Source organism: Lepidochelys olivacea, assembly GCF_965140295.1.
Source record: "Lepidochelys olivacea isolate rLepOli2 genome assembly, chromosome: 3".
NCBI lineage: Eukaryota > Metazoa > Chordata > Testudines > Cheloniidae > Lepidochelys > Lepidochelys olivacea.
This window is the reverse complement of record NC_140413.1, coordinates 121,054,442-121,075,214: the sequence shown is the minus strand read 5'-3', so window position 1 is coordinate 121,075,214 and position 20,773 is coordinate 121,054,442. Positions and strand designations below refer to the sequence as shown.

General features: G+C 42.0%; 1 protein-coding gene across 1 annotated transcript in view; it reads left to right on the top strand.

Moving 5' to 3' along the window:
• Nucleotides 1–20,773, top strand: part of EZR (ezrin) — a 53,957-nt gene that overhangs the window by 31,227 nt on the left and 1,957 nt on the right. Inside the window, exons 4-13 of the mRNA XM_084623493.1 lie at nucleotides 3,228–3,323; nucleotides 5,342–5,616; nucleotides 6,522–6,605; nucleotides 7,386–7,532; nucleotides 11,214–11,310; nucleotides 15,881–16,044; nucleotides 17,447–17,577; nucleotides 18,423–18,583; nucleotides 18,931–19,023; nucleotides 20,407–20,658. Of these exons, the coding sequence (XP_084479619.1) occupies nucleotides 3,228–3,323; nucleotides 5,342–5,616; nucleotides 6,522–6,605; nucleotides 7,386–7,532; nucleotides 11,214–11,310; nucleotides 15,881–16,044; nucleotides 17,447–17,577; nucleotides 18,423–18,583; nucleotides 18,931–19,023; nucleotides 20,407–20,658 (1,500 nt within the window). The remainder of the gene's footprint in view (nucleotides 1–3,227; nucleotides 3,324–5,341; nucleotides 5,617–6,521; nucleotides 6,606–7,385; nucleotides 7,533–11,213; nucleotides 11,311–15,880; nucleotides 16,045–17,446; nucleotides 17,578–18,422; nucleotides 18,584–18,930; nucleotides 19,024–20,406; nucleotides 20,659–20,773) is intronic.

Sequence of the window (20,773 nt, the reverse complement as noted above, 5' to 3'; positions counted from 1 at the left end):
GGATAGTTGAAAGCCCCCATTATTATTGAGTTTTTTATTTTTATAACCTCTCGAACGTCCCTGAGCATTTCACAGTCACTATCACTATCCTGGTCAGGTGGTCGGTAGTATGTCCCTACTGCTATATTCTTATTATCTGAGTATGGAATTACTATCCATAGAGATTCTATGGTACAGTTTGGTTCACTTAAGATTTTTACTTCATTTGATTCTACACTTTCACACGTAGTGCCACTCCTCTACCAGCAGGACCTGTTCTGTCCTTCAGATATATTTTGTACCCTGGTATTACTGTGTCCCATTGATTAGCCTTATTCCACCAAGTTTCTGTGAAGCCTATTAAATCAATATCCTAAGTTAAATTAATATGAGGCACTCTAGTTCACCCATCTTATTATTTAGACTTCTAGCATTTGTATATAAGCACTTTAAAAACTTGACACTTTTTAGCTGTCTGCCATTTTTCTTTTGACTGTTTCTCATCAAATCCTACCTGTATTTTATCCTCTTCTATCCTCTTCTCATTAGGACACAGGGAATCTCCATTTATAGATCCTCCCCATAGGGATGTCTCTCTCCGAGCCACATGCTCCTCCGCATCTGTCAGCTTTCCCCCAGCCCTTAGTTGAAAAACTGTTCTATGACCTTTTTAATTTTAAGTGCCAGCAATTGGGTTCCGTTTTGGTTTAGGTGGAGCCCATCCTTCCTGTACAGGTTCCCCCTCTCCCAGAAGTTTCCCCAGTTTCTAGTAAATCGAAACCTCTCCTCCCTACACCATAGACTCATCCATGCATTGGGACCCTGCAGTTCTGCCTGTCCAAGTAGCCGTGCACGTAGAACTGGAAGCATTTCAGAGAATGCTACCATGGAGGTCCTGGACTTGAATCTCTTACCTAGCATCCTAAATTTGGCCTACAGGACCACTCTCCTATCCTTCCCTATGTCATTGGTACCTACATGTACCACAACCACTGACTCCTCCTCAGCAGTACACATAAGTCTGTCTAGATGTCTTGAGAGATCCGCAACCTTCGCACCAGGCGGACAAGTCACCATGTGGTTCTCCCAGTCATCACAAACCATGCAATTTATGTTTCTAATGATCGAATCGCCGTAACTGTTGCCTGTCTCTTCCCAATAACTGGAGTTCCCTGCCCCGGAGAGGTATCCTCCATGTGAGAGGTTATCACAACATCATCTGGAAGGAGGGTCCCAACTATGGTTTTGTTTCTCTCTGTTCCAGTTGGATGTTTTCCTTCCCTGAGACTTTCATCCTCCTCAACAGCATAGAGGTTGTCAGACCAAGGGTGGGACCATTCTACTGTGTCCCGGAAAGTCTCATCTATGTACCTTTCTGTCTCCCTGAGCTCCTCCAGTTCAGCCACTCTGGTCTCCAAAGCCCGTACATGGTCTCTGGGGGCCAGGAGCTCCTTGCATCGAATGCACACATACGTCACCTGCCCATAGGGCAGATAATCGTACATGCTGCACTGGGTGCAATAAACCGGATAGCCCCACTCTGTTGCTGGACTTCTTCCTGCATTCTCTTTTTGCTCCTGAAGCTCATTCCTTTGTTGCTGTTTTGTGTTTAACAGGGGGTGTTTGGCTGTAAGTTTAAAGAATGTTAAGTGTATCTTCCTTATACTCTCACAGAACTCCCATTAGCTGCTTCTGTTCGCTAGCTCTTCTGGTTGCTTAGTATCCAGGCTTTTTAAAGCCCTGGTCTTCCTGAGTAGCCCCGCCCTCTGGTTAAGGGTTGAGGGGTGCTAAAGGCCTTAGGGATCAAAGCCTCGTTAAGAAGCTCTCAGCCTTGCCTAGCAGGTTACTAGGCTCAGCACATAGTCCCTCAGGCAAACAGACCACACAGTCTGAGAATGAGTGGATAGGGTTCTGGCCAGGAAGCATAGGTGCTGGATGGGGGTGTGCTGCAGAACCCTCTGGCTTGAAGTGGTTTCCATTATATCCAGGGTTTACAGTTTGGTTCAATGGCTCTCAGCATCCCTGCCAGGGAGTCAGGAGACCTAGTTTCTTGCGCTAGCTCTGCCACTGGCTGTGCAGCCTTTAGATGAATACCTTCACATCTTTGAGCCTTTTTACCCTCACGCCATCTGTCTGTTTAGATTGTAAAATCTTCAGGGAAGGGACTACTTGAAAGTTGGCAGCTGGCTAACACAATGGGAGTGGTACTTCTAGATGCTACTGTAATAGAAGTACCTAGAGGTGCTTCTAGTTTGTGCTAAGTACTGTATCTGCGTTTACATTTAAACTTTCTTTGCTGCCAAAAGAGGGGTGTGTGCGCTACTGTGGGATAACACTTGTTAGCTGTTCCACTGCAATGGCTTGTCTACATGTGGGGTTGTTCCTGAGTAATTCCATGTATGGACCCTTATGTGGAATAAAAGTACCTTGTCCTCATTGCTGTTCAGCTTAACCCACTGGAACCAGGTGTTCTTATTCCTGATAAGTGTCCACACATGGAGTTACTCAAGAACTACCCTATATGTAGACAAGTCCTAAACTCCTAGTGGATATGAGGCACTTATAGTGTTTACAGTGACCTCAACTGCAGGCAGAGGTATAGGGCTGACCTCACCTAGCTGCCTCACAGGAAAAACTGCTCATGCCTTGTCTCCACAAGGATTTTAGTGGGTTAATTTCCCATGGTAAAAATGTACCATTTTTTTGCAGCGAAGATGAAACCTTAGAGGAGAGGGGCTTTTATAATTTCATCATTTTGATTCTTAAAAATAATGGTATCCACTGGCTCCAGATACAATTGTGAACTCCCCTTTCCCTTCTTCCAACCAACACATCTTTTGAAGTGCCTTATACCAAGCAATTCTGCTTGAGTAGTATCATGAAGCAAAAATCCATCAGTCACCACTGATATGTATGCACAGATGGTAGGCCTTCCATCCGTCATTTCTCACCCTCCTTTTTGGGAGGTGAAATACGCAGCTAATGCTCCATTACCTCCTGTTTTCCAGGCTTCTTTTTTCTTCCCTGTCTGGGAGATCAGATTCTTGGATAGACTAGCTCATCAGGTAGGGGCTGCAGCTGGAGGTCCTGAAGCTGAAAACCTTGGGTGGATGGGAAGAAGGGAGGCCTGTTAGATCATTAATTAGATGTGGGTGGTGGGTGTGTGGGTTGGGGGGAGGGTTCAGCTGAGACAGCTGATAGTCCAAATAACATTTTACAGGTATATTAACTCTATTATTTTGTTTCAGGTGGTTAAGACAATAGGCTTGCGTGAAGTATGGTACTTTGGTCTTCAGTATGTGGACAACAAAGGATTTCCGACTTGGCTGAAACTTGATAAAAAGGTAATTGAGATTTTGGGTTAACTATTGAAATTAGGCTAACTTTTGGTGTAAGAGTCATGCTGTGATATCAATTGCTGATGTCTGTCCTGTATATGCTGTTGTTAATTCCTTACAACTCCATGTTTCTGACTTTTTTTTAAAGAGAACCAGCTGATTTAGGGTGGCAGGAATCCTGTGAACAATGGTCTGGCAAACCAGAGGGTCATTCCCATTCATGCGCATGCATATTGGCAGTCTGGTGTATAAATGTGATAGGGTTGTTTGCAATCACTTTATCAGGATGTACCTTGAGTCTAGCCCCAGCACATCAGGGCTTTCCACAAAATAAGCAGCTATTTTTATTTCTCTGAGTGGAACCTGTTAATTTATGGTGCTTAATCTTCCATGCTGGCACAGAATTAGTTGCGAGGCTCATTAGAATAGATGGTTCATTTCTAGATTTTAAAAAAGTGTTATGCTATAATTAATGTACTCTTCATTCAGTGGTTTTCAGATGTTTTCGGGATTAAGATGAGTCCTTGGTGAGCAGACAGATTATTCCAAATCTGCCAATTGTAAAGTTTCTTGTACCTTTCTCTGAGGTGTCTGGTGCTGGTCACTGTCAGACAAGGAACTGGACAGATCACTGGTCTGACCCAGTATGGCAGTTCTTCTATTCCTGTGTTCCTGAATATACAGAGTGTATTGTGGAAGTCCTCTGCTCCTGTATTATCAGGGACTTCAGGTCTTAAACCCTGGCCCACTGGACTCTTAAGAGCTAGTAAGTTCCAACCTGCCACCTAGGGACCGGCTAACAGTTTCTGGAGTAGAAGCTGAACCCTACCAGAGGACTCCGGTCCTGGATGCTGACAGAATGCCTGGGGTCCTGATTGGTTCACAGCTTCTGTATAAACCCATCACAGGAACAGGAAGTTGGCCATGCAACTGGGTTCTCCACTAGGTCAGACGACTGCACTTCTCAGTCGTGACAGATTTATGGAAATGACAGCAAATGAATTTTTGAGTATTTTGCCACATAAGATGCATAAAGAGCATTAAATACTTTTCACGCTGTTTAGCAGCTGGGAGTAAGGAGGGGAGAGAGCACTCTGTGAAGCAATGGAGTGAGCACACGGAACCACAGGCATTCCATGAACCGTAGTTTGGGGTGGTCTTCTGTTTGTTGCTTAAAATGCAAACAAATCTTCATTTTTCTTCTAGTCTCCCCGTGGCGTTATTTGCTGCGGCCCACCAAGCTCCCCTCGCCCACCACCCTCCCTCCCCGCCAGCGCGCTGTGTCCCCGCTCCTCTGCCTACCTCCTGGCGCTTCCTGCCTCCAAACAGCTGTTTGGCAGCACTTAGCGCTTTCTAGGAGGGAGGGGGAGGAGTGGGGAGCCACATGCTCGGGGAGGAGGTGGAGAAGAGGTGGGGCAGGGATTTGGGGAAGGGGTTGGAATAGGGGCAGGGAGGGGGCAGAGTTGGGGTGGGGACTTTGGGGAAGGGGTGGGAAGAGGTGGGGCAGGGGTGGGACCTCATGGAAGGGATGGAGTGGGGGCGTGGACAGAGCGGGGGGCTTTTGTATCTTTATATTAAAAGGTGTCAGTGATGCGGCCCTCAGGCCAATGTACTAGTCCTCATCTGGCCCTCGTGGTGATTTGAGATCCCTGATTGAGTGAAAGGAGTTGCTAGGGAGTGTAAGAAGGATGCTATCTTTGCCTTTTTCTTGTAACTAAACAGGCTGCTTTTTGAATTAGCTGTGTGTTAAATTTTGTGCTATTGTAGGAGTGATCCTACAATGAATGCCTCATGGGTGGACCCTGGCACTTACACAGGTGCCCATCGATTTGAAAGGGATCCCATGCTGGTGCAGGAGTTTGTTGCAGAGTTGGGGCCATATTGACAGTAAATTCCTTAAGTAATCTGGTCTGTAAACCTGTACTAGAACACCGTCAAAACCCTTTTCTTTGTGAAAGAAACCCCTCCTATTATCTGTTAGCCATCTGCTCAGTTTTTGGGTCTGTGTGTTCGTTTTGTCTCAGGTCTCTGCTCAGGAAGTCAGAAAGGAAAATCCCCTCCAGTTCAAATTCCGTGCCAAGTTCTTCCCTGAAGATGTGCCTGAGGAGTTGATCCAGGACATCACCCAAAAGCTGTTCTTTCTGCAAGTGAAGGAAGGGATCCTCAGCGATGAGATCTACTGCCCACCTGAAACAGCCGTTCTTCTTGGCTCCTATGCTGTGCAAGCCAAATTTGGAGACTACAATAAAGAATTACACAAGTCTGGGTACCTCAGTTCTGAACGCCTGATCCCTCAACGGTGAGTGCTTTAAAATAAAAGGGTAAAACTGCCCTGAGTCTTCCAGTGTATTCCAGCTATTTGAACTCCCCCCAAAAATGGTATGATCAGAAGGCATGACTCTTCAAAAGTTAAAGCCTTTGCATCTCATTGTCCTCTGTTCCATCCAGGCTGCATGTGCATGACTGGAGGGCACTATTCAATACTTCCTTTCATCAGAAAATAAATAAGGGAATATTTTCACTTCTTTCAGTCAGAGTTTGGATTCCCTCCCACCCCCAAGTCTAATCACTAGCAACTGTTAGCAGGAACGTTTTGACTGGGGAACAGCAGATTGCCTTTATGAATATCCCTGGACCTGGAGAAGTTCTTTTTGCACATCATTAATTTTTAAAATCAAATTATCCCAATGACACACTCTCCCTGTACCGGACATCCAGCTGCAAAAATGAACTTCTCTTTTTAGCTCATTCCTCCAACTGTCTCAGTGGTGTGCATTTTTCTTTCCATAAACTGTTCCACTTGGTCAAGGGGTCATGTGTTCTACCTTCATGCCCTTGTGGAATGAGGCTGTGGCCTTGGTCAATGACAGCCAGGGGTGCTTGCTGGGGAGAGATGGGGAATTATCTATGTTCCACTTCATGAACTAGTCCTTCTCCCAAAGGTGTTTGTTCTTGGCTGAGGGGTGGGGGGCATTTAGGGTTTTAGTGACGTTAATTTCAGCAGCACACATCTGCACTTCCTGTAGAGGGATACAGTTTTTTTCAGAAATGCTACAGCAATAATCTTTAAAACAGCTTTATCTCCAGGTCTCAAGAGAGGGGACAAAGTGTGACATAAATATAAATGCATAGCAAAGTTAAATATTGCAACTGTATGACGCAGAACAAGTAACCTAATACTTCTAACTTCCTTCCATGTATCAGAGTAATGGACCAGCACAAACTTTCCAGAGAGCAGTGGGAAGACCGGATTCAGGTCTGGCATGCTGAACATGGTGGAATGCTCAAGTGAGTACCCCTGTTGGGCTGTATCTAGGTCATCTTGATTTGTTCTGTTAATCTCCTTAAGCACGCAGTTTTATTATGTATTTTTAAAGTGGGATCTCAAAGTAATTGGCCCTGGAAATAGCTGGACTATTATTTTTCCAGTCCAGCATGGAATAACGTGAAAATTCAGTAGAATTGGAAACCAGTTTTATAAAGTGTACTGCAGCCAAGCACAATGCATTTCCAGTCCAATTAACAAATCTGTAGGTTGGCATTGACTACTCTGATGTTCATAAAAGTTAAGATGACGTGAATGCTGGCACACACGGAGAAGACCTCAGTGAATGTATGCAACCTTCTGAAACATTCATTTTGAAAGCTTCTTGAAAGTCCCTTTAAAACAAAATACAATTAGGCTTGTAGAATGGAAAGTCGGGTTTACATTTTTCCATTGTCCACATGTTGGTTGGTTGTCCCCTACCCCACGCCATGACAGATGAATGCTACTAACCATCTCTTACTGAGAAGTCATGATTTAGGATTTAACTAAACAGGAATATTTTATTCTGTTCAATAATAAACTAAAACACATTCAGGACTTCTCCTGAGGCCAAGCATCAGAACTGGAGTTAAGCGCGAACTATTTGTCCCAGAAGCGACTCCTCTTTTTTTCCCACTTGCACAGATGTTTCTTCCACTAGCTTTGGCTTGTAATTTCTAAGGAGTTGGTTATCTTATGTATTTATTTGTATTTCTCTTCCCCGTCCCCCCCCCTTTTTTTTTCCCCTCCACCTCAACCAGAGAGAATGCAATGCTGGAATATCTAAAGATTGCCCAAGACTTGGAGATGTATGGGATCAACTACTTTGAAATCAAGAATAAGAAAGGAACGGACTTGTGGCTCGGAGTAGATGCACTGGGCCTGAATATTTATGAGAAGGATGATAAGTAAGTATGTGTGTGCGCGCACGTGCCTGATCCCTCCAAAGGACAATGGGCTGGTGCTGGAGCCCAAAGAACTTTAAATTAGTAAAATTAGTGCTTGCTTGGTGAATGTCACCTGAGTTTGGATAGCCCTGGGGTAAAGTTTGTGTTGGGAAGCAGGGCAAGACTTGTGCTTTACGTGAATCCTGACTTGCCTCTTCCTTTCCTCACAATGTGACTGCTTTCTTCTTAGGCTATGCACCAGCATGTCCGAAACTTGAAATTATGTCTATAACATCTCTTTAAATGTAGTGCATGAAATCACAGAACTAAACTGCCAGGATTGTTAACTTCCATTTCCATACATGGCTGTAAAATCAGGCCCTAAAGAATTATTTTAGGGAAATATCAATGTTGTCCAGAGTTGGGTGATCAGACACCACACCATCACAGTGGTTGCAGCGTAAGAATCTATAGACCAGATTCTCATTATGCACTCCCAGGAACTGCCTTTTTCAGGGATGAGTGCTAAACACAGTTGCCAAAAATGTAAGAGCTAATTAGAGTAAATTCCTTTAGTGTGTCCGTAGTTGCAACCGATCCTTTCAGTAGTTGTGGGCTCACTAATAATGGAGTATGAGGGGGGGAAAGGAAGTCTGAGAAGCAGGAAGAAGTAGACTGAAGATTAAAGAAGAATAAAGTTTAAAAGGAAATGGGTCCTCTTTGTGTGTGTCTCATTTTGCTGGATTCTAAAAAATGAAGCACAGGCCCAAAGTGCGGCAAGGTGAAATAAGAGGAAGTTTGAAATGAAGGATTCTGTGTCAATGACTTAGGCTCTTAGTCTTGGGTTCATTTCTCTGAATTTCTAATATAAATTGTAAGACCTAATAATAGTAGGGTTGCAACAGGACCATAGGGGATGGGGAGTAAGTCTGGATCTAAAATGACAGTTGAGATGTAGCATTAATGGGAACTGTTTGAGGTTCCTGTTAGGACTGCAGAGGAAAAGAACGCATTTCTCTTTGCTGTGTTAATGTGTGCCGTCACCCAGAAAACAAGGAGTGTCACATGAGATATTACATGAGTGAAACTACCTTTCTTTATTTCTTGAATGACTGGTTTCGCTGTGTAACCATGGTCACACAAACAGGTTTTTCGAGCTGCATAACCAGGCAATATGTAGCCTTGACCTCTGAAAGAGAATTATGTAGAAAAACTTACAAAACAAAATAAATGTTAGGTCACATTATTTATTTTATTCAACTTTTTTGCTACTATGCAATTGGATCTTCCGAGCAGATAATGTCAGGACTAGGAAAAACAGTGGTGTACATAAATCAGGACTGGATGCACTGGCAGAGTTTTGGGATTGGGATGGGGGAGGTTGGGGAAAATTTTGCAAATGTTTTGTTTGCTGTTGAGTAAGATATTACTACTTATTAAATACAGGAGTCTATGCTATGTCAGTACCTATATTTAAGGGTGAATACCAGTCACCCCAAACTTGATTTCTACTACAGTATTTAAAATGTGGGGTGGGGGAGAGAGAAGACTATCATTATAACGTACTACATCTGGAATTTATTCAACAAGGTATCCGTGCCACCTCAAGTATACTGTATTACTACATGCTGGTGTTAGATTTCTTACTTAATTTAATATGGAGGAGACAAGAGCAGTTATTGCCAAAAACCTAGGCAAGCAGATTACTCTGTCTGTACAGACGCACAGGCACACAGAATAAAGGTTAAGAAATGCTAAATTTTAATAGGTGTTCATTTTACTTTTGCACTGGTTTAAAGGCTGGTGCTGGGAAGAAGGCTTGGGCCCAGTGTTTCTACCATTTGATACAAGACTTGGACAAATTTGCCTTAAATTGCAAGCTCTTGTTTCTCTGGGCCTCTTTTCCTTTCCTTCCCTCCCGTATGTATAGTGCTTATAATCTTGAAGAAACTCCAGTTATTAGAAGTAATAACCTGGAGTTGTTAAAACATTAAATATTTCTAGTACACTAAAGAGGTTTTTAAATGTTTGTTAGAAATTCCTTTGTCATTGAAACTGTTTGCCATCTTAATGATGGATTACTGCATGCACAGCTCCCCCACCCCACCCCCCAATGCAGTGTGCTATAGAACTTGTAAGAATCTGCTGTTCTTTGTGAGCAAGCACTGGAATTCTGCAAGCTTAATTTCTTCACTTCCACTTTGCTTCATTAAATTTATCAAGATGAAATCTGCCTATTCTATGTTTTAACTGAAACAGAGAAATTAAACTCGTGCTTGTCACTTCATCTAGGTAAGGAGAATTTTACACTGGCCCTTTCTTGTAAAGGGATGCTGTCTGAGCAGATTTTGGCTCAAAATTTAGACTGAAAAAATAACTTTTTAAAATACTAATGAAAACTGGTTTTTAAAAATAACTGCACATGCCCCAACAGTGTCTGAACACAGATGCTGCAGTATTGGGCAGGTATATGAGAACCTAAAAATGAAATGGACTAGAAAACAATTAGACTTAGTAATTTCTCTTTTGATTTCTCTCTTATTTTTCCAAGCTCAGAAATTCAAAAAGTATTTGGCATAAATAGTGAAAAGTTAAGATATGGACTTGTAATTTTTTCGTTTTAATAATCTGAGGTCTTTGTATTACTGAGAGGAATTCTTGTTTGTTTTAAAATAGACTTTTAGCCTACCAGTTTGTGCTTTAACTGCAGGTATGTTTTCCAGTAGCAAAGAACTGGATAAGACTGTTTAGCATATGAGAGAGCCCATGGTTTAAAGTTCTGCTGTATGACTTTTGGGCAAAGTCCCTTGTGCAGGTTTCATGCAAGAACAAAACACCTCTTTGTCTCCAGTCTCACCAATAATCTGGGGGAGGGGAAGAAATATAAAAGAGGTGTCTGCTTCCCTTAACTGTCTCTAATAAGCAAGTGGCTGAGTCCCATGATCATATTCTTAAAGAAGATTTTCTGGGGCCTAAATCCATAGCATGCTTAAGTGCTGTCCTGAATAGGGATTGCAGAACATGGGCCTTAAAAGACAAAAATATGTTCCATTGTATATTTTATTAGTCAGAAAATAGATGTAAACTTCGGAGTCTGTATCATTCCAGACAGTGTTTGTTAATAGTTTTGGAAGGGCCCTATATATTTCAGTGCAAGAAAAAAAAAAAAGGGGGGGGGATTGTTGGGTTTTTTGTGTGTGGTTTTTTTTTAAAAGCCAAGATTTTCAAAAACTGGTGCCTGAATTAAGGCTCCTAAATCCATAGTTAGATACCTTAAAAAAAAGGGGCCTGACATTCAAAAGTGCTGAGAATGTAACAGATCTTGCAGTAGTCAAATGGAGCTGTGGGGACTGAGCACTTCTGAAATTCAAGCGCGCACACTCTTGCATTTAATGGCCACAATGTCACTAGGTTGGTTACATTGAATTAGGAAAGGGAGAGCCGCTGAGTTCAATAAGGGATGTTGAGGGACATATCTTCCTGTAGGCAGAAGAAAATGTTTTTCTCATGTTTTATTTAGTATTTCAAGTTTTCTAGTCTGTTTTAGAGCATGTGGCTCAGGCCCCTCCACCCCTTCCCCCCGCAGAGGAGTGAAGTAATGACGCATTGTATCAAATTCTGGAAAGAAGATCAATTAACCACACATCTTGTTGTTGTTTTGTTTGTAACTTGGCTTCTTTTAAAACCTGTCTTTGTTTTCAGATTGACCCCAAAGATTGGCTTCCCCTGGAGTGAAATCAGAAACATCTCTTTCAATGACAAAAAGTTTGTTATAAAACCTATTGACAAGAAGGCACCTGTAAGTACATTTAGAATGAACTCTTGCATATCAAGTTTAGATTGTTAAATACTTTTCATCTCCAGGCCACAAAATACAGTTCTTGTACTCCTTATAAAAACCTCTCATTGCATCAGAAACAGTACATGCTACTACAGAGTAGTCCTCAAATATTTCTTCCTATAACTAAGGCTGCAATTCTGTCACAGAAGTTGTGGAAGTCACAGATTCCATGACAGTCTACGACCTCCGTGACTTCTGCAGCAGCCAATGCGGCCGACCCCAGTGCCAGCTGCTTGGGCAGCTCTAGGCAGTGCTGGCCCCAGGGAGTACCCACGCAGTCGCTGATGGAACTGCTCATCTTAGCAAAGAGATGACTAAGGGGGAATATGATAAAGGTCTATAAAAATCATAAATGGTGTGGAGCAGGTAAATAGGGAGGTGTGTTTTACCCTTCATGAAACACAAGAACCAGGGGTCACCCAATTGCATTAATAGGCCACTGGTTTAAAACTAACATAAGGAAGTACTTTTTCACACAATGCACAATCGACCTGTGGAACTTGTTGCCAGGGGATGTTATGAAGTCTAAAAGTATAACTGGGTTCAAAAAAGAATTAGATAAATTCATGGAGGCTAGGTCCATCAATGGCTATTAGCCAAGTTGGTCAGGGGTGCAACGCCATACTCTGTCCCTAAACTGTTGACTGCCAGAAGCTGGGACTGGACAATGGGATGGATCACTCTAACTGCCCTGTTCTGTTCATTCCCTCTGAAGCATCTGGCACTGGCTGCTGTCAGAAGACAGTCTACTGGGCTAGATGGATCTTTGGTCTGACCCAGTATGGCCGTTCTTATGGCCCTAAGGAGTTGGAGTGCAAAACAGCACTTCAGAATTATAGAAACATCCTTGTCCTGCTATACCCCACATACCACCACCCAAACGCTCGCCACTGCCCCAGCAAAAAAATATTCTCTACAATTCTATCTCACCCTCATATCTGAGGTACTTCCAAAGGTGATTGTCTAAGTTACCTCTTCATAGACAAATAACTTTTGAGTCGCTTTAAAAAAAAAAAATTATCCTAGGGCTTCTCTCTTCTCAGAACACCTGGAGTTGCTGGATAATTGTTTTTATACTAAAGGCTTCTTGTGATGCTCTCTAAAACTGAACATACATAGCATTCTTACTGAGGGTTTCAGGAGCACGTCACTCCAAAAGTGCACATCACACACTAGATTGTTGCATATTTTGACTTCTGAAACTTCACAATTTTTTGGAGACAGATTAGGGGGCAACTCGCATTGCAATTCTGATTCCAAGAAAGGAACAGAATCTCTTAAATGAGCTTCTAGACTTATTAGGGTAGGGAGAAGCAAGGACATGGATACCTGAAAAGAGGTAATTTTAAATATAGTACTTGTGTATTTAAAATAAGCACGTTTTCCCAGGTAACTGTAGTGAATTGACCAATATCGCTATCAGTTATCAAACCATGAAGAATGGAATAACAGGAATAGGTGAGGCTTATTCTGACAGTCCTGTCTGCTGTTGGAAAAGCAGGAGAAAAGGACATTGAGAAAAGGGCATGCTCTTGCAGTAGCTCATCTATTAACATAAGGCTTGGGGAAAATGCAGCTTCTAGAAACAGTCAGTTTGGTTTTGGTAGGGCTTTTTGAGAAAATAATTGTGGTTCTGGAGTTAAAAGCAAATGACTCAAGAAACTGTTTAAATAATGAACAGCAGAATATTGAAAAACTGTCGGTGTGAAATCCATCCTTTTCTTAGAAACAAATTTGTTTTATAATGTAATTCATGGCACCCACCAAAACAGTGCCCCGTTGTAAAGGTCCACCTCCCTGTTCATGCTGGACTTCTCAGTAGGAAAGCCCCTTTATGATCTCAGCCATACTTCACGCTGAGTACAAAATGTTAATCTCCTGTTTGTGATTCATGGACACAGCTTTCCACCCACTCTCCAATTGCAAATCTGAATGCATTTAAAATGGAAACTTGCAGGAGACTAATACAGTAAAGCTGTTACTATTGAAAACACCTATTATGTCCGTTCCATTCAGTTTCGAGTGCCTTGTACGCTCTAGATGCTTCTTGTATTCAAACTTTGCTACAAAAAAGAGAAGCAGAGGTCTTGTTTTTTCTGGACACATGTTTTGAGCTTCCAAGGACAAACGTTAAAAACAAACCAACAGAAATAACAACCCAGCCCTTGGTATCTACCTGAAGAATCTCCGAAGTAAAAATAGGATTGCCATTTTTTCTCTTTATATTGACAAGGCTTTAAGTTTACTAGGAGCAGAGTCTGACTCCTGAGTTACTTGGTTCTGTGGAGATTCTTTCTGAGTCCATGTGCCATGGATACTGAATAGAGATGGAAGATTTTGCTGGGGGTATCAAAATACCAAGTGAGAATACATATCTTCATCTCAAGCCAGGGTAGGGTGGGACTGAGCTCTTCTGTGCCTCTGATTATAATGTTCACTGCAAAACTCCTGTGTTCTTACATGAATTCATTTTCCCTTACTTACAAGGCTATAGATGACAAATGTGACTACCATCCATGACTTTAGTATTTACCTTCTTGGAGTTAGACATTGCTTAGAGATGGAGGCCATACCTGCATACAATACACATAGCTGTTCACCTTTTTTTAAACGTTTGCCATAAGTGGAAGCATAATGAATAACTTACAGCTGTAGACAATATCAGGCATGCCAAAGACATTGTGATCTGAATAGTCAGAAAAACCAAACAGACCACCTTGGTTGACTTCAGAGTTTCTATGTGAATAAAACTTATCCTTGCCAGTTCTCGCTAAATTTGGAGTTAGGAGCATTTTTCATTATTTCTAGAGTCACTTCCAGTTTTATTAGTCATAGGTCCAAAATACCTTCTGAACTGCAGGTGTAATTGAAATGTTTGGAGCGGCAGTCATTGATGTCACAGACCCAGCCTCTGTAAATGCACAGCTCTGACTCTTCTTGTGTAAATTCCGTTCCATATGAACTATGAGGCACTCCACAGGAGGGTATTTTTAAGGGATTAATCAATTTCTCAGGTGACTTGTCATTCAAATACTTGTCATTTTATCCGTTGATCTGTCTTATCACCCTATGCAAAGCATTCTGTAATAGCAGAAATGCAATGCTTTATTTATTGAATAATCGGTGTTTCTTGAGTTCAAAGCCCTACTGAATCTATAATTGTTCATATTAAAAAGCTATCTGGCCCAGTAACAGATGAAAAATTCTATGGCTTTGAGCATAGCCTTACTGAAGAACTTACTTTTGGAGGGTCCAGCTGTTACCTACAGGGAGAATGAGTTTTGTTCTAATAAATGGATTGTTGGTTGATTTTGGATTTTGTGCGATTTTTGTTAACTCGAAACTTTTCCCTGTTCTTTAACTCTGTTGGTCATCAGTGCTGCATGTAACCCAATATGCAAAGCATTACTCATGTGGTGTTGGCAGCTGGGGAGGGTGATAGAATAGTTCACTAATACTCAACTAGAGCACTGATCACAGCGCAAATCTTCTTAAAAATGTCACCAAGAGACAAAGATGACAATGCAGATGTCATGAATGCAGAAATCTTGCTCCTATTAAAAACTCCCAAAGTTATTTTTGGCTCAGTAGCAAAAGGAGTGAGGAGTCTCTCATTTTCATTCTAGAGGAAGGAATTAAGGTGTTTCTCCTCTCCTTTCCCCCATCATCTAGGAGGAAGGGCAGCATGAATGCTTGATGGTGGCAGTCCCTCAGTGGCCACTTCAGAAGTAGCTATGGACAGTCATTTGTCAAAGTGATGGTTCCATTAGTGCGTAGCTACACTCATCCGTGTTCTATATTTTGCACCTATGTAGAGATACCACTGCTGGGACTCCCAACAAATATTGATACAACTATTGTGGCTGGACTCTCCAGTACTGGAGACTTTCTGTGACATAGTAATGTTTGTAGGTATGCGACCCCCTGAAAAGTATCTCATGGTACAATTGGCTGAGAGTGCTGACAATTTTTCATCTTTGTCTGAAGAAAGAGATACTAGCAGGGTCTAAGACACTGAATTAGAGGGATCAGTGATCTGACCTATGACTGTAAATCCCTGCAGTATTTTTTAATATTAATCATATACTATTACATTTCAGGTCTCCTTAGGTTTTATTTCCATTCATAAGACCTCCTTGCCCACTTTGTATACAAACGAATAACACAGTAACCACACACTGTCATGTCTTGTGTAATAAATAGAGGTGGGTGGGTTACATGGCTGCTTAGGTATCCTCCCAAAAAATCTGATGGTATTTCCAAGTGTTTCAAACCTCAGGAAACCCCTTCTGTACTACCGCCACTCTTGAATCAAGGTATTTATGGGAGTGTTGTTAGTCACTGGGAATACATAATTGAAAATGCAGCTGCTATTAATATACGAATGCCTGTGCATGTCTTTTGGATTGCAGGAGGATAGTGGACATGTGATTGCTCTGCCTACAATAAGTTAGAAGTGCTTTATCTCCTTCCATAGGAAACCACTGCCTCATGGACTGAATTCCATTGTTCTGCCTCTCTTCCATAGGACTTTGTGTTTTATGCACCTCGTCTAAGAATTAACAAGAGGATCCTGCAGCTGTGCATGGGCAACCATGAGCTGTACATGCGCCGCAGGAAGCCTGACACCATTGAGGTCCAGCAGATGAAAGCTCAGGCCCGTGAGGAGAAACACCAGAAACAGCTGGAAAGGTGAGCTGAGCTTGAGAGAGGAGGGTGAGAGCTCAGGAGAAATGTGGGTGACTTGAATGGAAGCAAATTGGCAGGATTAAGCATTTTAGTTGTGATGACAGCTGAACTGGAGCCAATAGGGTGGGGTTGCACCAAAGCAGGTGAACCATTCAGACCCTGAGGGCTACTGCCCTCATCCCACCTTAGCCAGAGGGGAGGATTCAGGGCCAAATACTAACTTAGAGGGGGTATTGACTAAAGAGAGAAGAAACAATTCAAAAGAACATAAGAATTGCCAGACACTCTCAGACCTGAAGTCCACATGCCAGTATCCTATCTGACAGCGGTCAGTACCAGATGCTTGTGAGGAAAGTACAAGAAACTACATAGTGGGCAGTTAGAGAATAACCTACCCATAGAGAAATTTCCTCCTAACCGCATTTGTTGGCTTCTTCCCTGGAGCATGAGTATTTATATCCCTTCAAGTCTTTGTGATCTAATGTAACTGTAGGTATTCTTCTTATCCACATGGATTTCTAATCCCTTCCTCGAATTCTGCTTAAATCTTGGCCTCAATGGTCACTAGAGGCAGATAGATCTGCCAGTTGATTGTCTTGTAGGAAAAGTGTTCCCTTCTGTCAGTTTGCTGCTGCTGTCTTTCATCTTATATTATGAGATGATAAATAGGAATATGTGATTTGACTATGGCTATTGTTACTTTGTATACTTCTAGCAGGTCTTTTGTTTAACTCCGGTACCATTTAGTGTAGAGCAATCTTCTCAATGGTTCTCCGTCTGAAAGTATTTACATGCCTCTAATCATTTTTAGAGAGGCATGGTAGGAGAGAGAATCTCTTATTGGACCATCTTCTGTTGGTGAAACAAGCCTTCGAACTTACCCAGAGCTCTTCTTCAGGTCCTCAAAAACTTGTGTGTCTCACCAATAGAAGTTGGGCCAATAAAAGAGATTACCCCACCCACCTGGTGTCTCTAATGTCCTGAGACTGACATGGGTATGACTATACTGCATCTGTCTGTGAATCCTTCTTTTTGCAGTGGGGTGTCCAACACTCAACACAGTGCTCTTGGGTAGGATGTAGCATTGACTTGGAAAAGAGAGACGGAAAGTATATAACTTATCCCATTCCTTAGTAGTAGTGGTAGTATTACCCAGAGCATCTAAGAGACCTGGTTATGGCCCAGGACCCATTGTGCTAGGTGCTGTACAAACACAGAACAAAGACAGTCCCCACCCCCAAGGACCCCCTAACATAGTTTTTGACTGCCATTAAACACCGAGCAGAGGTTTTCACTGAGCTTTCTACAGAGATGCCCAGGCCTCCTGCAGCATGGATGCAGTTCAGTGGAGCAAGCAAACTCCTACCTTCCTATGTTCTAAACTTAAGTTATTTCTCTCTAACAGGCAACAGTTAGAAAGTGAAAAGAAGAAGAGAGAGACGATTGAAAAAGAGAAGGAGCAGATGTTGAGGGAGAAAGAGGAGCTGATGTTGAGACTGCAAGAGTATGAAATAAAGACCAAGAAGGCTGAGAAAGGTAAAGGGCTTGCACTGGTCAGCAGGCAGGGTCCGGGTGATTCCACCACACTGGGCTTTGCCCTTCTACTTTGCAAAGCAGTGATGTGGCTTGACAGCTGCCCTTATCCTAAACGCTACCATCTTGTGACACTTAGATCTGCTGCACAAAACGGACTTCTACCAGTGTGTCTGTGCGCATGTATAAATATAGGAACAGCGAAATCCTTCCTTTTCAGTGTAGTGATCACCAGCTATTGTATAGAGAAAGTAGATGTCAAGTGACCTTTATTTTTTTGTCTGGGAACTGAGGTTCAAAACTGAATGTTCGCTTTCCCATACGAGGAAGGTGTAGTATGGCCACTTCCATCAGTGACTGACTCAAACATTTCTCACTCAAGTAGCTTTTAATGGTCACTCCCATAACTCCCCTGCCAGGACACCTGATGCTTCGTTAACAAGACATCAGTGAAATCGGAGTCTGTCTCTTCCCTACCTCCAATGTGTAGAGAAATATGGAGGACCAGAAGCAGCAACATCCAGTCCTACTCCATAAATAGGTATTCTAAGACTTTGGAGTTGCCATCTTTCCCTCAATATGGAGTAAAACCCACAATTAGACTCTCATTACCTACATTCTGTAAAGGGAATATTACCTAGAACATAAGCTACGGACCTCTTGCATATGATGTGTCAGGTAACTGCATTTAGACTTGTTCAGAAACCAAGTTGGAGTTTGTGGATAGAAAACTGGAATGAAGTATTTCTTAGTCTTGCTCCCATGAGCATTTGCACCAGTGTGCAAAACCCCTTTTGTAAAGTGGTTAGTTAAACCCATTGACTTACTGCTTTCCTCTTCCTTTACAGAGCTCTCAGATCAGATCCAAAAAGCCATGCAGCTTGAGGAGGAGAGGAGGCGAGCAGAGAAGGAAGCTGAACGTCTGGAGGCCGAGCGCTTGGCTGCTCTCCAAGCCAAGGAAGAGCTGGAGAAGCAAACTGTTGACCAGATGAAGAGCCAGGAACAGTTGGTAGGAACCATAGGCTTTTTGAGTCTTAGCATATAAAGCCTTGAGTCGTATATTTCAGTTAATGTAGGCTCACTACTGCATATTTTTAAATGAAGCCTTGGATACAAGGAAATGATCCATTAGGCCAGAGGACGCACTGCAGTAGCATAATCATGGAATCAGTCTTTGACTGGGAAACTTTTCAAATGATATACCAAATAAGTGCAAATTGCCCATAACTTAATGGAGTCTTTATCACAGTGGAGGAATCTATTCACAAAATCATGTAACATTTGTGTCATGTTTCTTATTCAGAAAAGCATTATTGAAAAAGCTTCAAATATAATTCTAGCCTTGCTATTCAATAGGCTACAGAACTTGCAGAATATACAGCCAAGATTGCTCTTCTGGAAGAGGCAAGGAAGCGTAAAGAGAGTGAGGTTGAAGAATGGCAACACAGGGTGAGTTTTTCTGCTTTCCTAAATTAGTACATTTTACTAATTCAAGTTTAAAGCTCTGGATCGATCTGCTTAGCCTTGTATAACACCACAAAAGAGAATCTTTACTAAAGTCCTAAGGGAAATGCTGAATTTATGAATGTGGCTATTAACTTCCAACCCAAAGTGCAATATGTAATTTCCCTCCTCCAACAAATCTGACTCTTCTCAAATCTCTAACCAGTGATCTATATAACAACTTAGAATGCAGTCTTAACTATAGAGTCATGATCGTAGTGTATTTGGGCATCTTAGGAAACACATGTTCTTGTATGAAAGTGTTGAATGAAGGAGAGAGAAACGGACAAAGTAAGTGTAACAGCACTAATGTAGTGGTCCCAATAACTTTGTGCTATGGGAAAGTGCCTTCTTTTGGTCTTGACACAGGGGACTGAAGTATTCCTAATGGAATGCAGCAGAAGTGAGAGCAAATCTGGAAGATCCTTAAGTGTGTAGTTATATGTATGTGCCAACATAAATTAAACACTATATCTGGAAAACATTTCCTCATTCTTTGGTTTTCTATTTTCTCTTTGCTATTTTGCACTTCTAGGAAAACAACCCTGCAGCATTTTGTTCATGAATAATTATCGTGTAGAGGAAAATGTGTGTTCTTAACATTTTTCAAACACTGATTAGAGATCTGATAGCAATCCGAAAGTTTAGAGCTGGCTGGGGATACTCTGGATATTTCAGAACTTCAGTGAAAACTGCCAAAACTCTTAGCAACAGTTTTCCTTCTCTCTCCACCCCCCCCCCCCAACCCCAGCTACCTTTAAAGTTGAAGCTTGCCACAGTATTACAGTCCCCATTCTACATTTGCTGGAAGCTGAGTTCAGTTTTCCCACAAGACCGTAGCTAGTCCTGAGGAGGGAAGAACTGTTTAGCAAGCAAGAAGCCCAATTTCTTGCAATTTACACACCACTTTAAAGTTCCACAATTTAGGGATGTAATTTCTCATTTCTCATTGTATCGACTTCCCAACTAAACTGTTGGTCAGCCGCCTTTTTAATTGACAAGTAATATGTTATAAATATGGATTCCACATTCCCCTACAATACTAATTCTTCAGACATCATTATATGTCGGAGGAAGACTCTTGCTTAGTGAAATTATACTGGCCTCATCCACAATCCTAATCACATTTTGTGTTTTGTTTTTTTTAATCTCCCCACACAAGGGTATATTGAAAGCATTGTCTTCTGGTTTAGCAAATATCCAACCACTCTAGCGCATCCCTTTCTTTCTGTCCCTTCCCCTTTGGGTGCTACAGTGTGTTCATTGAGCTGGGTTTAAATAAGCTTCACATCTGCTTTTGTGCCCATTTTTTTGTTTCCACTTCTAAAGGCCAAGGAAGCCCAAGATGACCTAGTGAAGACAAAAGAAGAGCTACATTTGGTAATGACTGCCCCACCGCCACCGCCAGCCCCTGTCTATGAGCCAGTGAATTACCATGTCCATGACAACTTGCTTGATGAAGGAACAGAACATTCAGGCTACAGTGCAGAGTTCTCAAGTGAAGGCATCTTGGATGATCGCAATGAAGAGAAACGCACTACTGAAGCAGTGAAGAATCAGCGTGTTCAGAGGCAGTTGATGGTAAGGAAACAAAATTATTGGGAGAAAACTTAAATCTACTGTTGCTGAAAATTGAGCCCTGTTTAAATGCACAGCTCTTCCAGAATGGTGTATGTAAAATATTAAAGGATCATCT